The sequence below is a fragment of the Xenopus tropicalis genome, chromosome 8 (genome assembly GCF_000004195.4).
Source record: "Xenopus tropicalis strain Nigerian chromosome 8, UCB_Xtro_10.0, whole genome shotgun sequence".
Lineage (NCBI taxonomy): Eukaryota > Metazoa > Chordata > Amphibia > Anura > Pipidae > Xenopus > Xenopus tropicalis.
The window spans coordinates 75,963,043-75,989,274 of record NC_030684.2 but is presented as its reverse complement, the minus strand read 5'-3'; the positions used below and the strand labels follow the sequence as shown (position 1 = coordinate 75,989,274).

The 26,232-nt window shown below is 36.9% G+C and overlaps 2 protein-coding genes across 7 annotated transcripts; one reads left to right on the top strand and one right to left on the bottom strand.

Moving 5' to 3' along the window:
- Nucleotides 1–433: 433 nt before the first annotated feature.
- On the bottom strand, nucleotides 434–14,198 carry znf383 (zinc finger protein 383). 5 transcript variants are annotated; one of them, XM_012968358.3, is made up of 7 exons: nucleotides 14,055–14,198; nucleotides 11,995–12,155; nucleotides 10,443–10,646; nucleotides 7,971–8,094; nucleotides 6,274–6,372; nucleotides 4,961–5,080; nucleotides 434–1,980 (listed from the first exon to the last, which is right to left on the bottom strand). In XM_012968358.3, exons 2-7 carry the CDS (start codon nucleotides 12,094–12,096, stop codon nucleotides 1,271–1,273), a joined length of 1,359 nt encoding a protein of 452 aa, XP_012823812.1. In that variant the 5' UTR covers nucleotides 12,097–12,155; nucleotides 14,055–14,198; the 3' UTR covers nucleotides 434–1,270.
- Nucleotides 14,141–25,336, top strand: LOC100492742 (zinc finger protein 271). 2 transcript variants are annotated; one of them, XM_002940944.4, is made up of 6 exons: nucleotides 14,141–14,456; nucleotides 17,441–17,695; nucleotides 19,300–19,387; nucleotides 20,230–20,807; nucleotides 23,361–23,448; nucleotides 24,230–25,336. In XM_002940944.4, the coding sequence occupies exons 3-6, from the start codon at nucleotides 19,315–19,317 to the stop codon at nucleotides 25,162–25,164; spliced, it is 1,674 nt and encodes a 557-aa protein (XP_002940990.1). In that variant the 5' UTR covers nucleotides 14,141–14,456; nucleotides 17,441–17,695; nucleotides 19,300–19,314; the 3' UTR covers nucleotides 25,165–25,336. The 2 variants fall into 2 exon arrangements, with proteins under 2 accessions (XP_002940990.1, XP_012824787.1); XM_012969333.3 differs by lacking the exon at nucleotides 14,141–14,456 and adding an exon at nucleotides 16,599–16,639.
- Nucleotides 25,337–26,232: the final 896 nt, after the last annotated feature.

The window sequence follows — 26,232 nt, the reverse complement described above, 5'->3', positions numbered from 1 at the left end:
AATATGTGTGCAAAATTGGTGCCCACTTTTCATAAACTGCACATATGTCAGGATGGTTGGTGCCACTGCTAATCCACATGGTGTTAACTGGGACCAATTAGCTTGGTGCCTGTTAGTTGGATTTTTGGTCATAACCAGCTATGGTAAAAACCGCCAGATCAAGGTTGATGGCAGTTTCAGGGATTCTTAGCATAAATGCATGCAACTGATCAAAGCAGGCTGAATGGGTGCAGTGAGTTGGTAGGAATATGTATGGGTGCAAGAACCTTTTTGAATGGTATGAAAGCATGCTTAATTCGTGCCAGTTCTAGCTCTTTGCACTTTCATACATAACAATGCATTATAATGTATAATAAGAAGTATATCCTTAAGATGACTGTTAGATCATCAAAATTCTAATGATTAGGTATGCCGAAGAGACAAACAACAAGTGCACCATTTAGGATAATTTATTTTAACAATTTATTTTCACAGAACGCAGTGCAAGACTTAGTAAGCTGTTAACAGCTCACCCTTTAAGCCAAAATAGCCAATAATGCAGGCCAGTACTTGACTAGTAAGTCTCCCATTGACAATCCCAAAAAATTACATTGACTTTCAAAATCCCAGTGGATTATAAGATCTCACTTTTAAAGTATCTTATTGTACTTTTTGATACCTCACATAATGCAGGCTTTTGACTTATTTTTTAGTGCTGGGGGTGTGCATATTCCTGATGTCAGTTAGCATGCTGCTAGGGGATCAAGAAGCTGAAGGAAAGGGAATTCTGGGGAATGTAGTCTGTCCTCCATCTGTATGCACTTTGGATGGGGACTGGGCTGCAAAAGCAATAGTATAGTTGGTGAAAAAAACATTTTGTTTCACTGCTTATGCTTTTTCTAAGCTGTAGAAGAGTCCAAACACATTGCATGTTTACTGTTAATATCAGTAAGGTACTACCAGATCAATAAGAGGAGGGACTGTACATTTGACCTGGCTGACAGGTTGGAGTGGGTCTGAAAAATGTAATTTCATATTAGCCTTAAAAGGTTTCAGCAGCAAAAAAAAGTATTTATTTCACAACTATATTATTGTTCTTGCAGTCCAGTCACCAGCTAAGGTGCCTCCCAGTGGAGAACAGATTACATTCCCCAAAAATCCTTTTCCTGAAGGTCTTTCTCTTTCCCTAATAGCAAGCTGACTAAAAACTAGCAAGTAACAAGCCACCAGGATTTAGAAGTTGAGGTTAAACTTAAGGTTAAACACTGCTTATCAAATCAGAATAGTCAGTTTATGGAGTGAAATGATTCTGAATATAAAGTTCCTCTTTGTGTATCTTTTTGTGTCTATTAAGAGAAGAATTATCTGTGAAAGACTTGGAACACTGGACACAATGATATGGTTTTCCTTCAATATGTGTTCTTTGGTGCCTCACCATACTAGCATTGCAAATAAATCCTCTCCCACAGTGCCTGCACACATAAGGCTTCTCCCCTGAATGCAATCTCAGGTGTACAACCAAATTTGCATACTGACAGTAGCTCTTCCCACATTCCTTACATACATGTGGCTTCTGATCTGCATGAATTCCCAAGTGTTTGACAAGACTTGAGTTCCTTGTAAAACCTTTCCCACATTTTGGGCATGTGAATGGTTTCTCTCTAGTGTGAACCACTTTGTGTAGAACAAGGTGTGAGTTGTTGGTAAACTTCCTTCCACACTCCATACAAGTATAAGGCTTTTCTCCTGTATGAATTCTTTGATGGACAGAGACATGTGACTTACAAGCAAATGTTTTTCCACATACATTACATGGAAAAGGTCTCTCGCCTGTGTGAATTTTCAGGTGCCTTGCAAGGCGTGATTTGTCACAAAACCATTTTCCACAAACCTTACACTGACATGATTTAGCTTTATATTTTTTGTGTTTTTTGGTGCTGCACTTCTCTTCAGGATCCTTGTCCTCTCCCAAATCTCTATCCCCATTCATGGGCAGAAAGTCTTCTAGAACAGATAGATCGACATTATTACAGCAAATAATCATTATTAAAATGACACAACAACTACATATCTTTTTTAGTATGATACATACATTAAAAGCACACTTTTTTTTTTTTTTACTGCAGTATTTCTCAATGCAAATAAAGATAGAGGCATCTATGTGAAAGGACTTGCATACCTGCCATTTATTTTCCACTTGGGAAAGTTAAATTGACACATCACCACACAAAACCTAACTCCACATTCATAACTGCTTTGACCATCTTGTAGTACAAATTCACATTAATTCTACAATGCCAGCCAATTAGCTTCATCCATGAGTGAGGGTTTCCTCCAAGTACTCCCACAGATGAACATACAGGAAGGTTAACTAACTCCAGATAAAACAACTCTAGTGGAAACGTAAATTTAACAGGGATTGTAAGCTTCATTGGAGTAAGCATTGATGAGAATCATGACTAAATACTTGCCTGTTTTTTTCTCATGGGGACTGTAAGTTTTGCGGATAAAAAAAGGATATTGCAATGTTATCTTCTATATAAAAATTTATATCAAGGGCATCAATAAAGGTTAGTCCCTAATTTAAAAAATACTGACTGTAGGTTCTGTTCAAAATGAGTTTCAGCACCAAAATCCACTTTGAGTGTCTTGCACCTAGGCCAATGTTTCTGCGCGCAGACACACCATTCTGCGAATTGGAGCGGAGGTGTGGTTTCTCAGGCTGTGCTTACATAAAGGCTAAGAAATCTCAGTGTGGAAGAGCCTTAGATTGAACCAAGAATAACGGGCCTGTTTCTGCATGCTGTTTTCCAATACAGGTATCGGACCCCTTATCTGAAAACCCATTACCCAGAAAGTTCTGAATTACTGAAAGGCCATCTCCCATAGACTCCATTTTAATCAAACAATTCACATTTTTAAAAATGATTTCCTTTTTCTCTGTAATAATAAAACAGTACCTAGTACTTGATCCCAACTAAGATATAATGAATGCTTATTGGAGGCAAAACAATCCTATTAGGTTTAATTACTGTTTAAATAATGTTTTTAGCATACTTTGGGTAGAATATCCGAATTACGGAAAAAACCCTTATCCGAAAAAACACCAGGTCCCAAGCATTCTGGATAATGGCTCCCATACCTGTATATGTATTTTTCTGAATCCTTGCTATGTTTTTATCTTAAGATTATTTTTCCCCCTTTAATTAAGATGTATAAATGATGTGGAACACTCATAGGGGGGAATTCACAAAAATGTCGGCAAAGAAAAATGTTGTAAAAATGTCATATAAGAATGTTGTTTTTGTGCAGTGACATTTTTACAGATCAATTTTCTGTCCTTAATATTTGATGACAAATCCATAAAACTATAATACCTTCTGTAAATTTGTCTTACTTACAACATTTTAACAATTTGGCGAATGGCACTTTTGTGAATTCCCCCGATTGTGTTTTATTAGCTGCACCAGGAGTGGCTGTGGTAAAGCACAAGGATCTTTGCATGATCAAACATGGCCATGTTAGTTTGTGTTTAATGTTTGTGCAAACAATTTTTATGCATGAATTAAATATTTCAGTGACAGACATATAATATAAACTAAGGGGCTGATTTACTTACCCACGAACGGGTCGAATGGAGTCCGATTGCGTTTTTTCCGTAATGATCGGTATTTTGCGATTTTTTCATATGTTTTGCGATTTTTTCGGATTCAGTACGAATTTTTCGTTACCAATACGATTTTTGCGTAAAAACGCGAGTTTTCCTATCCATTATGAAAGTTGCGTAAAAAGTTGCGCATTTTTCGTAGCGTTAAAACTTACGCGAAAAATACGCAACTTTTCGCGTAAGTTTTAACGCTACGAAAAATGCGCAACTTTTTACGCAACTTTCATAATGGATACGCAAAACTCGCGTTTTTACGCAAAAATCGTATTGGTAACGAAAAATTTGTACAGAATCCGAAAAAATCGCTAAATATTCGTTTTCAAGTCGGAACTTTTCCAATTCGGGTCGGATTCGTGGGTTAGTAAATCAGCCCCTAAGAGTTCCAACTGCAGCATTTAGTTTAGTAAATGAACCCTACTTCTTCAAAACAAAGAATATGAGTGTTGAAAAACATATAAACTTAAAGAAGGATATCAGTTGCAGGGGTTGCATAAGGCGAGCAGCACCCCCAAAGCCACCAGGTGCGGCAGAAAGCAGCCCCTAGGAACTTTAAGAGCCAAATTTCTGTTTTTTTTAAATGGAAATTAGGCTCTTCTAGTGCAGAAAACGCAATTGTACTCTCTACATCAGCGATGCATGCTCTCCCCCCCCAGATCCCCTCTGACACAAGAAAAGCTGTAGGTAGTAGCAAATAAAAGAGGTGTGGGGTTACACAGCAATGCTCTGTGGACACCCCATGGTGTTGGAGGGGGGTGTGGTGTTGCCAGCAAGTGAGCCTGGCCAGACGCTGGTGAGCTGGTATCCCTGAAAGGGAGAGTCAGCAGCGAGAAGCCTGAGTGTTCATGAGTGTGATGGATGTCATGGATGCGTGAAATTCACTGGGGATGGTGAGATACACGGAAAGTTTCACAGTGTAAAAGTTACCCTGGATGGTGTGAGTCGCAGAGAGGGGACAAGTCTACAATACCTTGTCTACAATAGCTAATTTGCACCAAAATTTAAATGTACAAGCAGATGGCATGTCACACTATGAAAGTTTTTCTTTGTACTAAGAGACTAACAGAGACATTGCTGTACTAATAAGTCCTGGTTTCAAGATCACCCAAAATAACGCTAAAAAAAAAAAAATAGCCCAATGCCACTTTTTCACACTCCTAGAAAGCACTAAAGCATTGACAGGGTGCCATGGGCAGGCACTCACATCATTTAAACCGTAACTGGGTCAATCAATCCGTCTTTATAAGAAGATCGGTCTATACATTATTTTTTTGCACATTCCTCATACTTCTGAATAAGAACTCTATTTTTACCAACCTTTGTGGATATTTTCAGCAACCATTTGCTCTTGAGTACAAAAATTGTCAAATGGCTCCTCTTTAATTTGACACACAATAATCGAATGCTGTTCAAGAATGTGATCTCGACTGGGGTCCCCTTTGGGAAAAAAAACATGCATTACATGCAGAGGGAAATAAAAAAGTCACACTGGGTGAGGCAATCAGGCTTAAGTATCCTCTCAAGACGCTAAATATTGCAGGACTGAAGTTGACAGGGGATGTTCACCATTATATTAACTTACCAAATCTTACAAATGGATCGATTCTAAGTAACTTTCCTATTGGTTTGATTTAGTTGGCAATGTTTTTTAAATTATTATGGCAATGTTTTTTAAATTATTAGACTTTCAGTTCTTTCTACGAGTGTTATATTGTTGTTTTCAATTGCTTTTCTGAGCCCGTCCTATTGATTTTCCATGCTATTGCCTGGTTGGCAGGAAAATTATGCCCTAGCTAGAAGTTGAAATTCCAAGCCTGAGAGTTACATTTGCATATTTCAAAAGACACAAAATAAAAATCAAATACCAACTGTTTAGTACTTTTAACAACATACTAATGGGGTAATGTAATAAAAGGTGCTACATTTGCCCAGGAGCAGTAACCTATAGCAACCAATAAGCAGGTAGCATTTACTGGTCTTATTGGTTGCTATGGGTTACTGCTCATGGGCAATCTTAGTGCCTTTTATTACATATGGGGGTAAAAGTTCATTTTTAACATCAACAACCACTTTAAAATAATGAGATGATTGATCCTTTTTGATTTGCTCATACCATTTTTGACCAGATTAATAACAGTTTCATTATACTTAAAATTGGCCTTGGAAAGCTCCCACAATTCACTTTATAATTCTATATAAAGGCAGGCCAAACTTCAGTGTTAATAATTGCTAGTACGGCCAGTGTTGTGATCAGATGACACAAATGCCAGCGTATAAAAAATATGCCCAAAGGTAAATAGTTAAAATGACTACATGTAAATGACATTGACATGGTACTGTAGCTTAGCATATTATAATAAATTTGTAACTAAATATCACAGTTTCAGAAATGAAAAAAGTGTATTGGTCAATCCCTTTTGGTGTGTTTAAAAAAAAATGGCAGTTCAGTACACTTCCATTATACTTGACTTATAATCAGTACGCTGTTTTGTTGTATCCCCCTTCAAGTTCTTTATGTGTAGTTCTAGAAATGAGCAAATGTTATTCATGGGTCAGAGGGACTGTGAGATTTAGAAGACAAATGACAAAAAAAATACCATTTCATGATATCATGCTTTTTAATAAAATACCTGTGATATTTTTAACTGTATCGGGCTCCTGATTTTCCTCATTGTGATATTCATCTGACTTTGGGTTTATACAAGAAGGTATACTGTAACTGCAAACCACTGCAAGGCAAGAGATATTGTTTTCCATGAAAGAAATCAAGAGGTTCCTTCTGTTACAGTGCAGAATGAAGGATTCACCCAAAGACAATTGTATAACATGCATTACAAAAACCTTATACTGAAGAAAGACTGGCCAAGTTGGGTCTGTTTACACTGGAGAAGAGGCGCTTAAGAGGTGACATGATAACTATGTATAAATATATAAGGGGATCATATAATAACCTTTCTAATGTTTTATTTACCAGTAGGTCCTTCCAACGGACACGAGGGCACCCACTCCGTTTAGAAGAAGGGAGGTTCCATTTAAATATTCGGAAAGGATTTTTTACAGTGAGAGCTGTGAAGTTGTGGAATTCCCTCCCCGAATCAGTCGTACTGGCTGATACATTATATAACTTTAAGAAGGGGCTGGATGGATTCTTAGCAAGTGAGGGAATACAGGGTTATGGGAGATAGCTCTTAGTACTAGTTGATCCAGGGACTGGTCCGATTGCCATCTTGGAGTCAGGAAGGAATTTTTTCCCCTCTGCGGCAAATTAGAGAGGCTTCAGATGGGTTTTTTTGCCTTCCTCTGGATCAACTAGTAGTTAGGCAGGTTATTTATAGGCATTATGGTTGAACTTGATGGACGTATGTCTTTTTTTCAACCCAACTTACTATGTTACTATGTTACTATGTTATACTAAGGGGCAGATTTACTAAGACATGAACACTCCGAGCGTATTTTCGCTGAATTTTTTGTCGCCCCTTTTTCGAAGCCCACACGAAAAAATCGGAAATGTTTTCCCGCTGTTTACAATCGTTTGGTACGAAAATTTCGTGACTTTCTGATCGCCAAAGGATATTATCGTGACTAACACAATTTTTTCGTAAGCATTTTCGTGATATTGGCGATCTTCAGAAATTTTCGTATCCAATCCGAATTTGTCCCATTCAGGATTCCAACTCGCGTTTTCATGAATGTGCCACTAAGACTTACATTTATTAACCCTGCATTTTCTCTGTTGCTAAAAAGGCATCTAACACTTTATTAAAGCACTTCCACTACTTTACAGCCCTCACTACAAAAAATGTTTCCATCCTTAAAGGGATGTCACCCTAAGAAATAATTCCAAATCATTTTCTATTTTGTATGCTATATAAATTCTTTAACTCGTTTTCTTCAGCCTTGGAATTCACACTCACAGCAGGTAGACAGGCGCCAATTTGTAAACACTGTCTTAACTTCATCTACCCAAAATCCTATGTGTCAGAGTGGGGGATCTAATGCCCATGCACTGGCTGCACAATTATTAGCTGAATTGAGGGGGTGACTGTGGGATGGAAGTGTGAGTGGAATTTGGGTGGAATGGGATTGATGACACTGAGTGACCACAAGTGGACTTAACTTGGAATGTGGGCTGGCATGCATAGATGCTATGCTAATGCTACTGCATGGCCTCAGATAGGCCCATTACCGATATAAGCAATAAGTGTAAACAACCCCTACATGCCCGGTCTTTCTTTATAACAGAGACCTTCCATACCCTTTATAAGCTTTGTGAGAATTCCACTTTTTAAAAACTAAATTGAACATATAAAATGTTAAATAAGCATACCATGAGAGCAGTGGGCTTGGTTATCCACTGTTGTCATGTTGTTGTATTGTTCTTTGTGGCTTTTTACATACTCCCATTCCTCCATGGAGAAATAAACTGCAATATCATCATGCTTTATAGGTACCTGAAATGAACATAATCACACACCACACACAAATAATCCTGAGGATTTCTGTTATTTAAGTGATTCAATTTTCCAAAAAAAAACAAGCAAAAAAAAACAAAAACATTTTTTTTTCTTTCCTTTAGTTAACATATTGGAGAACTTAAGCTTATCTAAGTAATAGGCTAGAAATGGTTGTATATTATGGGTTGGGCTTTTGTACCAGGCCAAGGCAACCACAGCCCTTTAGCATGTAAAATCTGTACCTCTGTAGATGCCCCCAGTAGCTCCCCATCTTCTTTTCTATTTATTTACTGTGCATGCTTTGTTCTGCTGTCAGTTACTGAGCTTAGGGACCGACACACAATATACTGTATATAAAATATAAATGTCATAATACAAGGCTGGTTAGTAATTTATTTAGATTCACATTACATGGCAGCTCTGAAACCAGTGCAATTAGCATCATGATTTAATAATCAGCCCTGTAGCATCAACATTAACATATGACAGGCAAACATCATTTTCTGCTTGATAATTACTGACAATCCCTAAAGCTTCATTTTTAGGGTTTAGTTCTCCTTTAATATACATATTAAGTTAATTCTATATGTCATCAATAAGTATTGAAGAAAACAAAGAAGGAAGTTTAATGGAGTCTTCCAAATAGGTAGGCACATATTTTCCAGAGAGTCCAGCAGTTCAGTACAGCTCCAGTGCAAACTGTGCCATTTCCATAGCCAAAAATCTAAGGGGCACATTTACTAAGACACGAATCTGAACCGAATTGGAAAAATTCCGATTTGAAAATGAACATTTTGCGACTTTTTCGTATTTTTTGCGATTTTTTCGGCGTCTTTACGACTTTTTCGTTACCAATACGATTTGCGCGAAAAAACACGAGTTTTTCGTAGCCATTCCGAAAGTTGCGCAAAATCTGCCGATTTTTTCGTACCGTTAAAACTTGTGCGAAAAGTTGCGCCTTTTTCGTAGCGTTAAAACTTAAAAGGTGCGACGTTTCGCGCAAGTTTTAACGCTACGAAAAAAGCGCAACTTTTTGCGCAAGTTTTAACGCTACGAAAAATCGCCAGATTTTGCGCAACTTTCGGAATGGCTACGAAAAACTCGCGTTTTTTCGCACAAATCGTATTAGTAACGAAAAAGTCGCAACATTTTTCCGAAAAAATCGCAAAATACCGATCATTACGAAAAAAAACGCAATCGGACGCATTCGGCCCGTTCGTGGGTTAGTAAATGTGCCCCTAAGTGTAGGTACTTTTCGACCCAAAACCCGAAGCATTTTCAGTCCAAAAAGTACTCACACCAAAGTCAAGTTAATGAGACATCCCGGGCACTAAAGACATCTGAACCTACGTCAACCCAGGATTCACTATGCTAGTGTAAGCATAAAAGTAATTAAAACATATTGGAGATGGTGAGGCCTTTGATAAAGCTCTTATGTGCCGAGGGCAAAACGCACGTCAGGTGCTTTTTAGTTTAGGTTAGGCAGGATTGTGTTATGCTGAATTGAGGGGGTGACTGTGGGATTAAAGTGGAATTGGTTTGGGTGCAGTTGGGTGGAATGGGATTGATGCCACCGAGTGACCAAAGGTGGACATAAGTTGGAATGTGGGCTGGCAAGCATAGGTGCTCTGCTAATGCTACTGCATGGCCAATCCTGGCAGGCACCCAACACTTATCACATGCCATTTATTGGCTTATATTGATTTAACAACTTGGCACCTGAGGAAGAAATTCTTCACAGGTTGCATTGGAGAAGGTAAGCAAACAGTATATAGGTAGCCTGATAATTGCTGGTTTACTTGGTTGGCTTTCAGTTGGTCCTTACCTAAACAGTGATTTTTAATGAGAATTTGAACTTGTATTGTATGATCTTAATAAAGGTTATGTTTTAATGGGGTAATTTGGTATGTGGGGGGGGGTGCAAAACTGTGAGTACAAAAGTAATTAAGATGATCATACAACAGAAAATAAAACAAGGCGAACAACTGCTTCTAAACAAATGTTTACAGATATATGACTTAATTAGTGTCCTGTAAAAAAAAGTCCAGGAAAACTGTCATATGTAGTGACCAATGTTCCCTCTAAGCTGTGTGCTTATGGGCACACAAATTTTAATGCCAGCACACACAACACATTTTGGGGCACACAAAGAATTTTGTGTGAAAACAGACATTTTGTATTCTATCCATAGCACACCTTTTTAAAAATGCACATATAAGTTTAAAATGTACCCACAAGGGAATTTTTTTGCGTACAAAGCCGAAAAAGGAATTAAAATCGCTAGTGGTAGCAACATATAACATATATATGTTTTAAGTAAGGATCAGCAAATTAAGTACATTTACCTGCTTGGTCAGCTCCTGAATTATCTTTTGGGCAAGTTCCAGTATCATCTGAGAGACCAGTCTGTTTTCCCCATTCCTGTCATGTTTGCCTATGATGACTGAGTGCTCAAGAGACAATTGCTGCTTTATGTTGTGAATTCTTGACATCCAAATATTGCTGCTATTCGAGGCACTATAAGCAAGTTTCTTCACTAAGTTATAATCCTATAGTTTAGAAAAAAACAAAAACAAACAAACAGACACTATAGGTTCCTTACCATACTAAGAGCCTACACTACAGAGTTACTTCATACTACATTACTCATTATTCTACAACTTTAACATTAACTAGACCTATAACTAGCACTGCTTTTACTGATCACATAATGTCTCATTCACATCTCGGGAGTGCTTTGATAAATTTCAATAGCACTAAAATCAGAATCTGGCAATCATGTGACAAAAAAAGTCTGATTCCAGTTAAGTGGGTTTTTTTGTTACCTGGGCTGGTACTCCTTTTAGGAAAAACTGCATAGGCCCAGGAAAAAATCAAGACTGGCATATGCACAGTAGAGTAATTTTACTATACTGTGGATGTGCTAGTCTAATTCAGAGCTAGGGTCACCTGGGAATGCTGTTTTACTTTTTTTATGCCCATTGCTGTCTGTATCCATAATTACTATGTTGAAATAGTAATTAATACAGGTATGGGACCCATTATCCCAAAACCTGTTATACACAAATCTTATTTATAATCAAATAATTCAAATTAAAAAAAATGATTTCCTTTCTCTCTGTGAAAATAAAATAGTAACCTTGTACTTGATCCTAACTAAGATATAATTAATCCTCATTAAGGTTATTTCATTTTTAAAAAGTTTTTCAGTAGATTTAAGGTATGGAGATCCAAATTACGGAAAGACCACTTATCCGGAAAACCTCATTCTGGATAACAGGTACCATACCTGTATAGTATATAAGGAAACAAACCTAATAGTACATCCTTTTTCTACATGTTGTAGGTCAACAGTCAGAACTGAGGGCATAAAAAATAAACTGATTCTATGTTGTTGCTATAACAGACATTATCCATCCACAGCCTACCTGTTTAGGAAAAAAAAAAGTGGATCTTTAACTGCTTTCTTGTTGGGTTTTGCACTTGGGTATAGGGACATAAATTCCTTTGTATTCAGATTAGATCCAGCTACTCAGATGTGAGTTAACAAACTTGCAATAGCATGCTCATCCATAGAGATGAAATAGGGGTGCAACTTGCATGCTACTAAAAGAAATAAGCAGGTGGCAAGAAATGCAAGACACTGAAAACTATATAAAGGAAAAAGAGGACAGTGCACCAACCAGTTCATTGTCTAACCCTATCCTATTAACCAAAATATATGCCAAAATGCATATTGGCCTAAGTCTCTATCTTGTTTCAGTCTACTGAAATACTTCCAATAAAGGACATCCTCTGTCTCGATACTACCAGGACTGGTCACCTGTTAGCATCACAAAGAAAGTCACCAGCCTAGGATTAGAGGAAATCATTAGGATATTATTAATATTATCTCACCTCTCCAGTCAGCAGATGGATGATTTCTAAGGCATAATTTAAAACTGCATTTGTCACCTGTTCTTCTTCCATACTCAACAATCCTTCAGATTTGGGCTTCATACGCAGTAGAGTTGTTTAACCCTAGAATTTATTTTTAACTTCTTTAATATAGCAACATCCTATAAAGGAATAAAATAAGGGTGCCTGTGATCCTACATTAACCAGCAGAAAATTCAAATAGAATATGGTTGCAACACTTGTTTTCTAAAAAAGGAGGATATGGCAAGACAAGGGACCCAACTTGCCCACCTTGATTGTCACAGAAGGGGGAAGCAGTCAAAGCAAGTATATAAATATGGCTTCAGCATTTTACAGGAGCAACACATCAATAAAGTAAAGAGCCAGCCTGCTCACCATTACCAATCAACTTATGTAGGAAACTGAAATAATTTAGAGATTCTGCATCTCTGGGAGAATATTGCAAGATAATAACCAATGTCAGAAATAATGTTTTATTTTTGCCACACAGTTTTAACTTTTACATATTTAATGTTAAAGTCTCAATTTTCGCCTTTTCACATTTTCAAGAAGCTTAATGGGAAGTAGCGGAAGAAGGTAAAATAATAACACTCTTAACAATTTATTACAATTGTTTATACATTTCTTTGCATTTGGAAAGTGATAAACATATAACTTTTTTGGTGTTACTGGTCCTTTAATAGAAGATATACATTATGGTTTTCAGGCTCATCCTAGATGACAGCTGACACAATGGGGCACATTTACTTATCCACGAACGCTCCGAGTGTTGGTTCGATCGGTCCAATCATATTTTCCGCAACTTTTTCATACCTTGCGTGACTTTTTCGTATTTTTAACGCGAAAAATTCGGATTCGTTTTGCCGCTGCTTACAATCGTTCAGTACAAAAATTTAGTGACTTTCAGATCGCCAATACGATATTATCATGACTAATACGATTTTTTTCGTAAGCATTTCGTGATATTTGCGATCTTCAGAAATTTTCGTTTCCAATCCGAATTTTTCCCATTCGGGATTCGAACTCGTGTTTTGATAAATCTGCCCCAATGTGTGTGTAATAATGCTACTGGCTTATATAATATGGCACCTACCAAAGCCTAGAGATGGGCAACAAGGACGTTTAATGGCAAGTTTTTGTGCTGACTGGGACCAAAAACTTTATTCATCGTAAGCCAATTTATAGGCTTTTTTTTAATGGACAAATTTGGATTAAATTAGTACCATGTAACTGCAGCCAATGTCTTGAAATTACTGGATTTGGGCATTGCACTGGAGAGGAGGAGGGTCACAATTTGACAATTTGTATAAGAGGATCACTCTGTAATATAAAACAGGGCTTCTGTGAGAGAAATCAAAAGGTGTATTATGGTATACAAAAAATTATACAAAAGAACAGCCTTGTAGGACTGCTGTCTTCTCTCGTGAATAGCCTGGGAAAGTAGCAAATAAGAAGTAGAAAGAATGGCTGGTACAAGTAAGAATGTTAGGAATTTCATTAAAGTAGCACAAGATATAGAATTAAGGCACATTCCTTGTATTTTTATAGGTATATAATGGCAAATACTTGTTAATGATATTTTATGCCGCATATTTTGGCTTAGGATGTTGATATTTTTACGCTAATAATATATAATAGTGTTAGAAGAATGTTTCCTTCTGATACAGAATAATCCCACATACTGCACATAAATGTACTTTAAATGCATGCTGCAGGCTGTACTGAAATCAGTACAATATACCATGAAATGCTAATGGGCGTTCACCAAACAGTGCCCTGGTTTAAAGAGACGATCTTTAAAGTCTATTGGCAAAGTTCCATTTAACAAGCTGACACTTCTATTCTGGCAAGTAGCAAATCCTGTAATAAGAATGTATTTATACTCTGTAATGTATTTGTGTAAATCCACGTAAATGTAAAAAAGAAAACATTTTGCTGTCTGAACACAGTTTTTATAGATATCACACGTTGCTTGTGGTGTAAAGCAGGGATATACAAAATATTTACAACAGGGGCAGACAGACCAACATAACTCCTACCTGCACCAGCCATGTGTGGAGGTGGGTGGGGGCGTGGCTGTTCCATCTCTATACATGAGCGTCCTGGGAGGACTTTCCTGGCTAACGAAAAGCATTGTGGTATATGTGGTGAACGCTTACTAACATTTCCCCGACTAATACGTTACATAGGACTACAACTCCCTACGACCTACATGATAAACGAGATAATTTAGCTGTTTTACTTCTCATTGGCTGTTAGCAAGCAACGTCACAAAGGAATTCTGGGATATGTAGTACGCTTGAAGTGAGAGAAACCAATATAACTGTATGGAAGACTACAAAACCCAATAGCTACCGCGACTGACATGGATGAGTGGCAAGGCGGTGTCATGTGACATACAGAGGGCCAATCTGAGCAGAAGGATGGGCTGACTGTTTCAGGTAGGTTGTGATGGGCTGCTGGGTTAATACTAAAAGACAAGCCTCTCGCAGGGTACCAGTTGCGCAATACTTGAGATAACCTATCTGTTTTGGCTTTTTTAGGAATACTGGAGAGTTTTTTTAACTGCAGAAAATAAATAGAGCTGCTTTACTGTATTGACATTTGTTATGTATCTTACTGTAAGGCACGGTGGAAATGGTTATTATAATCGTTAGGCATTAAATCAAATTTAGCTATTTAGATTAAGGAAATGGTATATTGCACAGATTTGATATATCCAGGAAATGTATTTTTTAAGAAAAAATCATAGACACATGGGGTGTTTTTAAGCACTGTGTGTGCGAATTTGATAAAGGTGCGGAGACATAACACCAATAATTGCCTTTATACTTGGTATCAAAAGCTGGCCAACTACAGTATGGTCTGCTTCTTTATAAAGTTTGTTGAATACTTATTGAAACACACATTATTGTTGTACAGATGGGCACTCTATTCTGCGGTTTCTATCCTGTGTTTAACGTCATGGGAGATGGTTATGGCAGTGTAAGTAGTGGGGATCAGAAAAGGATTTCCAGTAAGTCTCAAGAGTTTGTCAGTCTGCTGTTGAATTTAGTAACAGGTTTTACTTACAGCAAAGTGTCCAGAATGTACAGCCCTGCTACATAATCATATGCTAAATAAACTAGCTGTGGAGTTTATAGATACTATCAGTGATGAGGCAATGAATTCTGAAGCCTTTCAGCATGGCACTGGCACACATTTTAGTAGCTTCTGAATTGTAATCAACCAGACATTTCTCTCAGGAAAGGAATCATGTCTTTTCCATACAGGAATTCCTTTATACCTTTAGTATCAGTAGCCTGATTCATATGCTTTTGCATGCAATACTCCATCTCCCTCAAGAAAAGTAAAAATTGCTTCCCCACTTGTTTGTTAACAGATTCTCTCCTCCTACAAAAGTATGTGTGCAGGTTATACTTTTCAGATGAGTGTCACAGATCCATGATCAGTGGGAGAACCCCACAGCACATCTGTTTCTAATTTTGCTACTCTGCCCCCCCCCCCCAATGATTGGAAAATCATCTGTTTTTACAGGCATTTATGTACTGTATACATGTGTTGAACTGTCAGGGTCTTCACACAGGGAACTTTGCAATGCTGGGTTGGGATTATGCTCTCTCACTGGTAAAATTGCTTATATTTGCACACATTATGCTTACATTTGTCAAATTTTTACATCAGTGGGTATTTGCTATTCTGCAATGTTGTTGGACATTTTATTACCAGTTCTGTTATTTCATGCTGCATGACCACAACCTTTGCTTTCCCATCCTATGCATTTGTATTCACCAATAGATCATTCTCCTGATATTGCACTTAATTCAAACTCAAGGAGGGAGGACACACTCATGTCTAATATCTAATTGTGTTGTGCTAGAAAAACCTGTATTTAAAAGGCCAACTTCCACTTCACAAAACTCACAGTAGTATACAGTTATGGGATCTTATCTGGAAACCTGATGTCCAAAAAGCTCCAAATTATAAGAAAGACATTTTAATTTGAGGGCATTTAAGTAAATACTTTTAACGTTTTACAATTATTTCCTTTGTCTCTGTAATAATAAAACAGCACATTGTACTTGATCCTTACTATGCTAGCATAAATCCATATTGGTGGCAAAATAATCATATTGTGTTTATTTAGTGTTTTCATTTTTACTTGACTTAAAGTGATACTGAAAACGGCCCTTCAAAATATGTACCTTAAAAGTCACCTATAGGTCATAGGGCTGCTTTTGTAAGTAATTGTTACTTGAAGTTCCAAAACCTGACTGTTTTGCCAACCTGACTGTCCCTTCTCAGTCTGTCAGTTATAACCAGGGCTGTGGAGTCGGTAGATAAATTCTCCGACTCCTCAGTTTCTGATACTTCCGACTCCACAACTCAGACTCCTCTGTTTTTAATATGCTAATGTATTTTATACATTCATACAGTCAATGAAAAGCATGCTTCATGGTCACTCAATGTGTTCGTTTTTGCCGACTCTGACTCCAGGCACCCAAAATTGCCTCCGACTCCTCGACTCCGACTCCACAGCCCTGGTTATAGCTTCTAATGCTAACAGACTCCTGCTGCACAAATATGGCAGCCCCCTCATAGAGATCCATGGGGGATCAGATAGGTAATGTAAAAGCATTGGGCAAATACCTTTAAGGCAAACTTATTAAAAGCATGCAAAGACATTGTTATGATAGATGTAAAAAAGATTTAATTTTTGGTGTCAGTATGTCTTTAAGGTTTGTAGAAAAAACTCTTATCCGGAAAACCCCAGGTCCCAAACTGTACTGATAATTTATCACATACCTGTATCTGAAATAATAAATTTTCACTTGTTTTTCCAGTGTTTCTAAAATTTAGGTTATAAAAATACATTATTTTCCTCCATATCATAGAAACTCAATAAACTTGGTCTCTGACCTACTAAACTGGTCAAATTTGAAACGATAATTGATGCATTTCTCAGCAGAAACAGAGAAACGCCAGTAGCTAACATTAATTTCTACAATTGCTCTGTTACAGACTATTATGACAATTAGAGCAAATGCCCAGTTGGAGCTAAATATTTTTCTGGTGTTGATAAGTAATTTGTAATGTAATAAAATGTAACAGTCAGCAGACTGGTTTACTGAGCTGCTAATGTGAAACACAAGAAGGGGGAAATTAAATGTATTCATATTAAAAACATACATTTTATATAAATGGTACAAAGTAGAAAGCAATTTTAAAAAGCCATTATTTGTAATGTACTTTTTGAACTATGTTTTGTGAGGCTGAACTGCCCTTTTAATGGTTCCAGATTTTGGAGGAACAGCAAACCAGATTTACACAATTTGCATAGATCATGTCCAGTTTTTATTAATTAATTAGCTTGCCTTTAATTGGTCATTTATTCTGGTGAATTTAAGAAAACTTTTTTTTGCAGTGTTGCTTTAAGATTACAACCCTAACGTTGATGGACTACAGCTTCAGGCATGCTTCATCCCTTGATAATATGTTTGAGAATGCCAAGCAACAGTGTTAGCACTTTAAGCAGAATGATCTTTCAATCTCACACAGAGGATACAAGGACATGTTCCAGTCGCAACACAACAACACCTGACCTATCCCATTACCATACCAAGGTTTTTATTATGACAATGGTCCTCCCTTTGCTGCTGTAACATCCTCTACTCTTCTGGTAAGACTTTCCACTAGATTTTTTTTCATTGTTGATAGATTTTTTTTGTTTCATTCAGCCACGAGTGCTTTAATAAAGTGTGACAGTTTGCGCACTCCTATTAAGATCAGCAATCTGTACATGCTAGTCAAGGTCTTCCACTTTCATCTCAGTGAACCCATTCTCTATGGTCTTGTGCAAAAGGGCATTTTTTGCGGAAACAGGAAAGAGACTTTCTCAAACTTTTCCCACAGAACTGTCAAGAATGTCACCATGTAGCCTTGTTTCCTCAGGGTGTAGTGGTGTAGCAAGCCAAGTGTTAATTATTCATGCAGTAAGACACTATGCACATTTTCCAGTGAGTAGAGAAGCTTCAGAAATCTACAATCGAACTTCAAGTCATTTGAATTGGGAATGATGCTGGGATGCAACATGGCAACCAAATGCTATAGTCAGCAATTTCCACTAAATATAATGGAGGGTGATCAGTGACCGTTCCTGCCTTTGAATTATTGCAGCAATTTAGTGGTTTGACAAATTCTAATATGCTGCATAAGACTAAATGTATTAATGAGCTACATCATTTCTCTGTACCACTTTCTCCTCATTAGGAGTTCATCGCTATATGATGAACAAGGTAAATGAAAAAATCCCATCAGTGAGTCATTAAATAATGATGTCTGACAGCACATGTATCAAAAAACAGTTAAAAGACTATGGATCAAGCCTCCAAGATCATTTATCTTATTAGAAAGGTATTCAGCCTTTGTTTTTCCATGAGGCTTAAAGAAATGTATCAGCTTCTACACACTGCTCTTTGTACTGGCGCTGAAAACTACAGCTTCCACCTTATTGCAGGCAAACGCAGCAGAATGTAGGTCAGCCCAAAAATGACTGCTTTCTCGTTTTTTGGGTCAACCTATGCTCCACTGCATGTGCCTGCACTGAGGTGGAAGCTGTAGTCTTTAGTGCAGGTACACAGAGCAGCGTATGGAAGCAGGTCTGCTTCTCTCAGCCTGACAGAAAAACACAGGCTTATTGTGTAGTTGACATTTTAAGGCAACTTTTCAATTGATTCTAGTTTTTTTAAAATAGTTTTGAAATTTTAGCCCTTCTTTTCTGCCTTTTTCCAGCATTCCAGTTTCAAATGCTATCAGGCTTATGGTTAGTCACTGACCCTGTGCTCCAAAAAACTGTTGCCTTGTGAGGTTAAAATGTCATTGTTGTTGTTACTTTTTATTACATATCTTTCTATTTAGTCCCTCTTCTATTCACCTTGTGGTCTACCATTCAAATCACTGGCTATTTGCTGTGCTAAATTGTACTCTAACACCTAAAACGTCTAAAATACCAAACTGGAGAGCTGTGAAACAAATAGCTAAATAATTTAAAAACCTCAAAAATAAAAAATAAAGAGCAATTGCAAATGGTTTCAGAATAGCACTGCTTTGTCATAAAAATAAATTAATCCTCTGTTTTAAGAGTATACAATATAAGTAATTACAAGAATTAATAGTTGTATTAATTTTCCAGAACTGTGGCCTTGGTAATTTTCCCTCAGAAAGCTTTCAAGAATAAGCTTTTAGCTTCAGTTGTTTACTGCATGTCATTTTAAATTTGCCTAGGTCTTAAATAAAAACATGGATACTTCAGATGGACAGACGAAGTTACCAACAAGTGAGTGTATGGTAGACAACCAGCACGATTCAGTGGGTAAGAATGGAAAATTTTCTGGATTATGTGAACACAAATGATAAAGCATATGGTTCAGTGCAATGCCATTATATAAAGTATATATTATATACATTATATTAAAATGATATCATACTAAGTCATGTATAGAGCCTTTTAACTCATCGGGGGTCATAATAATAACTTGGAGGGCTACATTTGGTATGTGGGCCACCAGTTGGTCCAGTGTCGCTACTCTGTGTATCAAATGGAATGCTTTCAATTCATTAGTAATAATAGCAAAGATGGGTGGAGAGGGGCATTTTGTCCACTGCTGTTTTCTGCCAGATGGTAGACAAAGCTCCCCCTTTCCAGAAGATTTCCTGTTTTTTATTTTCCTCTCCTATTTTGTCACTATCACCGGACCATTCTTCCATCAGTCTACATTCAGAACTTTGGTGGATAGGGGGAACCCGGGCATAAAGCCTCTGCAGAGGAAAGGCAGCATCAAAAAGGCTCAGTCACAGCACAAATTTAATTTAGTTTAATTTAATTTAATGTTTTCATATGGGCTTTTGGCACCGCATGGTTTTATTTAGATGCATAATACATACAGAGCATAACATTGTCTACATTGGTTGTTGTTATCTATCCCTGTATAGACCTAGAAGGAAACCAAATAAAAACATGGAGTGCCCATATCAATGTATGAATGACATTTCAATCTTAAGCTAAGAATGTTCTGAACTAATCAGTAGAATACACAGTAGGCGTTGAAGCTACTCCAGAGAAATGCCAGAGAAATTATAATAATTTACTTCTAACCAGTACATGCCTGTTATTACTTAAAGAGATTATATATAGCTGTATCATATTTGTTTCAGGAGGCAATAAAACAAATAATATTATTAAGAAAGAAGAATATGATGAATTATCTGTTGATCCTGTCACAGAGGACAACCCAAAGGTCATTGAACAAGAAGAAACACCTTGTAATATTAGTCTGGTTGATCAATCTACACAGGGAAACAACAATGATCATAATAAAGACACTTTGGATGAAGAAAAGAATACACAAGATAAAATGAGCAGTAATATTGACAACCCTAAAAAAACCTATAACAACAGGGTACATGTATGCTTTGATTGTGGCAAAGCTTTTACTCGAAGTTCATCTCTAGTGGTACACAAGAGGACCCATACAGGGGAAAAACCTTATGAATGTAGCACATGTGGAAGGAACTTCACTTCAACTTCTGATCTTACAAGACATCAAATAACACATACAGGAGAAAGACCATATGTATGTGGTGAATGTGGGAAGAGTTATAGTCACTCATCCAGCCTTGTTATTCACTACAGAATACATACTGGGGAGAGGCCATTTGCTTGTGATGAGTGTGGAAAACGTTTTGCCTGCAGATCAACTCTAAATGCTCATCAGAGAAGACACATAGATGAGGTAATATTTATGTGTATATGCTGTAGGAGACTTTGTCCCACCACCTTTTTATTTCTGATATTCATATTCTTCTCTTGGAAAGAAATTGCAAGCAAACAAATTGCTTGAAATAATATCCTGTCCCAATGAGTTGTTCTTCCACTATAGGTAAGAGAAATCAGTTCACTGAGTACCTTATATTTATTATGATTAATAATAAATAGTTCAGTGTGCAAAGCTCTCTCTGTTACTGCCACTTTTGCTTATCGTTAGCTAACTTCTTACACAGCAGTCTTTTGTAATGCCTACTGTAGAGAAAGCTATATCCTCAATATATCACTTTTCACATAATATAAAACACATAGGGGTTGATTCACTAAAGGGCGATAAAACGAGCCCTATTTATAGCATGTGTTAAAAATTTTATCGCTTCTTGGGCCTGATTCACTAAAGGGCGATAAAACGTGCGCTATTTTTATTGTGCGCTAAAATTTTTAATTTTTCGCACGATTCACTATAAGCATACTCACGCTTTTTTACGCGTGATATTGCATGCGTTATTTAACTTGCGAAGACTATTTCAATGCGGTATTTGCTGGTACATGTGCTAAATTACGCCCGCGAATAGTCACCGCATATGAATGGTAGCTTAGAAATAGTGTATAAAAATTGTCGCCGCATATAAATGGTGTATATAAATATTAGCCACATATAAATGATAGCATATAAATGGTATCATATAAATAGTAGATGCTTATAAATAGTAGCCACTAGTGATGAGCAAATGTGTTCTGGTTATCTTTAGTGAAAAATTAGCAAATCTTTCGAAAGATCCACGAAACGGCAAAAATGTTGTGCGGGCAAAAAAATTGTTGCTGTGACTATTTTTTGACGCTTGTATAAATTTTTGTATGTGCGGTGAATTTTTGCGTGGAAAATTTTTTCAGGCGTTTTGGCATTGGCGGATTGTTTTGCGAAACGCATGAAAAAATCCGCTGCAAAAAAATTCAACGCACATACAAAAATTCGCTCCGAATCCATGCCTGGCGAAACATTTCATCACTTGTAGCCAAATATAAATAGTCGCGCAAATGAACGCACGCCATGTTAGCCATACACGCCAATACTTGCAGAAAATTACTGTATTAAAAATGAACATTTCGCTGCAAACTGGCGGCTGCGTCACTCTAGGGGAAACACATACTTGAATAAATAACACTGTAAGTCCATATTTTATTGCAAAAAATAATTTACTGTACTTTTGTATAATTTTTCGCCTGCCTGTAGTAGGTGTTAATTTTCGCATAGCCGAATGCAATGCGAAATGCGCATGCGAAAATGCGACTTATCGCATGCGGTAATGCTGTAGTGAATCGCGCGCTAATTGTCTCGTCTTTTTTACCGCAAAAAAACGTGCGATAAACTTTAGTGAATCAGGCCCCTTATTTTTTGCGACTTAACACTCGATTCACTAAAAGGACAGTCATCATAATTAAGACGCAATGTTCTTTGCGTTATTTAACTCACAATGAACGCTTTACTTGTGTTAATTCCCGGCACGTGCATTATTTCCCACTGCGCGCAATATATTTCGCCGCTTGCTATATTAGCGCACGATTTTACACATGTAACCATTACTTTCAGAAAACTACTGTTCTGAAAATAACCATTTCCCTGAAAACTGGAGGCTGCATCACTCTAGGGCCAACACATACTTGAAAAAGTCCATGTTGTGTTGCCAAAAGCTCACGAACCACAATTTTATTTAAGTACCGCCTACCCTAAGTAGGTGTTAATATTCCCACAGACTAATGCAATATTTAGCGCATTTAACACTTCATATGTGTTTGTAAATCATGCGTTAGTATTATTTCTATGCGAGAATTAACGCAATGCGAGGTAAATAACGCTTAAAGCATGCAAAATGACTTTGATGAACCGGGACTTAATTATCGCATGCTTTTTAACGCAAAAAAGCATGCGATAAGCGTTATCGACCTTTAGTGAATCGGCCCCATAATGCCATAATTTAGAAAAAATGTTTTATTAAAAATGTTCTATTCCCATACAGCATAGTTAAAAATTACCTACAATATTAAAGGACTTAACTATGTGAAGATAAATGCATTTATATACCATGTCTATTTAGAGGTATAGATATAAATCGTAAATAAATAATCATTATTATTTCATTTATTTTAGACAACAACAATCTTAACCAATAGATGCACACTACATTTGCCACAGGGACAGTACATTCTTCTTACAACAGAAGTTACAGAATGGCAGTCTCCTTGCTTTTCCCAATGGGGGATTTGTTTCCTTCAGTGTACCAACTTACTATTACCCAGTAATGAAAAAGATCATTATGGAAAGTAATTTTTAAAATTATGAGAGCATCAGTGGCTTAGTAATAAACTTGCTGGCCTTGATCAAGTCACATTCACCAAACAGAGTGTAAGATACATCAAGACAAAAGGTCTTACAGTGATATGTGCATGGCTGCATATAATTAGTGTAAGAATTAAATAATAATCATAAGAAACTATTGTATTTTTCTTTTTGTTTGCCTAGGTGACAGACAGACTTATGAATTTAAAGGGCAGAAAGTTGCCATCTAAGAAAGTGTTTAAAAAGAACCCCCAAAGCTTTGATGCACCAGGTAAGAGGTAATAGTTTTGTTGTCGTACATACTTAAAAATAATATTGATTATTGGGTAACAAATATCAACAATATTATTAGTATGCACATTTGTGTCAAATTAAAGGGAACATTTAGTAGGAGTTTGGCATTTTATCATTGTAGTTAAGGCTTTTAAACACAATTTCTCCAATGGGTGCTCACCCATGTAAAAGGGCAATATTTACTGATATTTATATTCCAGTTTGGTGAGATTCTTTAATAGGTCACTTAACTATCTATTGGTTAAGTGTTCATTCCGGGGGTAAGTGTTTTCCTCTAACCAACAGTTTACATTATTTTAAGTGACCTATTAAAGAATCTCGCCAATTTTCTATTTAGGAGTACCCTATAGCACATCAAATAAAGACGATACTGGCACATTGATGGCAGTAAGCCTGTAGTATGGCTCATGAATGGTTGTTTGGTGACCTTACCAAACAAGCAGATCCGAAAATGTATGTCATACGTGTAGTCAATTTTGTTAACACATTTTAGGTAATGCTTGCTCATTGACAGGAATGTTCAACTTGCAGGACCCTTCTTTAACCTTCTTCTGCTGTTGCATCATTTTTTGTTTCCTTGATAACAAGAAAATGGTTACCTTAACATATAGACAGTTTTTGTGCACTTGTAAATGGTGCATAATGATTTTAGGTGTCAGGATAATATTAAATTAACTACCAACCTGAGGCATCAGGGCATTGACAGAGAGAATACAGTAATACAGTGAAATTACAAATGACACTAATGTCTCTTCTAGGAGATACTGTGGCAAATGCTGAAGACAGAAGAAAAGTCCATAGATCATTTGGTATGTCAAAGCACAATTCTACATTAGATTCTACTACTCCATGCTTGGGAGATGATACCTTTGTCAAGAATGAAAATTCTACAGAAAAGCCTTCATGTGGTATCCTTAAAATAAGTCACTCTGAAAATTGCAGTCAGGGAAATCCAACTGCTAAACAGCATGCAGATATGCCAAAGAACACCAAGCCTCCAAAAAAGATATATTTTCGCAGGCATCAAAAGAAAGAAGTTGTACGTAAGGTCCATGTCTGTGATGATTGCGGGAAACGGTTTACTAGGAGTTCATCTCTGGTGATACACAAGAGGACCCATACAGGGGAGAAACCTTATGAGTGCAGTATATGCAAAAAGAACTTTCCTTCTACCTCTGATCTTTCACGACACCAGACAACACATACTGGGGAGAGACCATATGTATGTAGCCAGTGTGGAAAGAGATATACTCATGCTTCCAGCCTAGTTATTCATCAAAGAGTACACACCGGAGAAAGACCATTTTCCTGCAATCAATGCGACAAGAGTTTTACCAGTAGATCAAGTCTAGTTACTCACTACAAGCGACACACTGGAGAGATGACTCTAATATGCAGTGTTTGTGGGAAAGGTTTTCTTACAAAATTTCATTTTGCATTGCACCAGAGAACCCATACTGGAGAAAGGCCCTTTTCATGTAGCCAGTGTGGGAAACGATTCTCTTCCCGTGGAGCTCTAGGTCGACATGAGGTTATCCACACAGGAGAGAGGCCATACATTTGCAAAACATGCGGAAAGAGTTATACACGTGGTTCCCTGCTTAGCAGACATGAGAGAATTCATATGGAAGTGAGTTCCTTTGTCAAACTTGAGCCTGACATTCACCTAGAGAGCACAGAGTCTACAATTTAAATTAACATATTTATTGCCAAATATGTATTGATATTCATAATCAGAAATTAGAAAAATTACATTTTGTTCAGAAATAGTTTTAAAACATTTTAACTGTACACCATTTTCTTTCCAATTTCATAGCATGTCCAGATTTTTTAAAAATAAAAACAGGTGCACCTTGGAGTCCAAATCATTGATCTGTATGATTATAAATTCACATAATACAACAGTTTAGACCACTTCCCCCGTTTGGACATAGGAGACCACAAATGCTTTATATTTTGTCTTTGTGGACCCAAGAATAGAACTAGAATAACACAAATGATATCCCCAATGTGTACGATTTTCGTACCTTTAAAAAGCACGATACAAAAAAATCTTACCGAATACGATAAAGTATACAAAAAAATTGTATTTGAAAATACAAAAAAATTGTATTCTATCGTATAATTGCCAAATAGTACAATTTTTTTTGTATCTGAACGATCGTAAAATGCAGGAAAACCTTTCTGACTTTGATCCTTCTGTGCATGATTTTAGAAGCCTCCCATAGGAATCAATGGCACTCTGCAGCTCCAACTTGGCCCAAGGAAAGTCATGCTACCAAAGCTTTAATGAATCCGAAACTTTCGTACTTGGTGCAACAATACGATTTTATTGCGCTATTTGTTGTGCTTTTTGACGCAAAGTACGAAAAAGTTGCGCGAATGTACACAAATATTGCAGAAAATACGCAAAAGTTGTAAACTTTAAAAAAAATAAGATTTTTTTTTGTTTTGCTTATTTTGCTATTGCAGGGCAGATTTGTCCCAGTACAGATTTGATTGGTTGTTAGCGATTGCTGCACTGGAGCAAATTTCCTATGCACTTAGGTTGTATGAAGTGGCTTGTTTTGTTTCTTCAGCTTATATGTTATGTATAATAAGGGGTAGAAGCAAACCAATTTGCTCTTTTATCTGTATCTAATGGGGCCTTGGAGTTGTGGCAGCCTGTATTGTTAAAGTGGTAGTTCACTTTTAAATGATCTTTTAGTATGATGTAGACAGTTGTATTCTGAGAAAATTTGCAATTGGTATTTGGAATTAT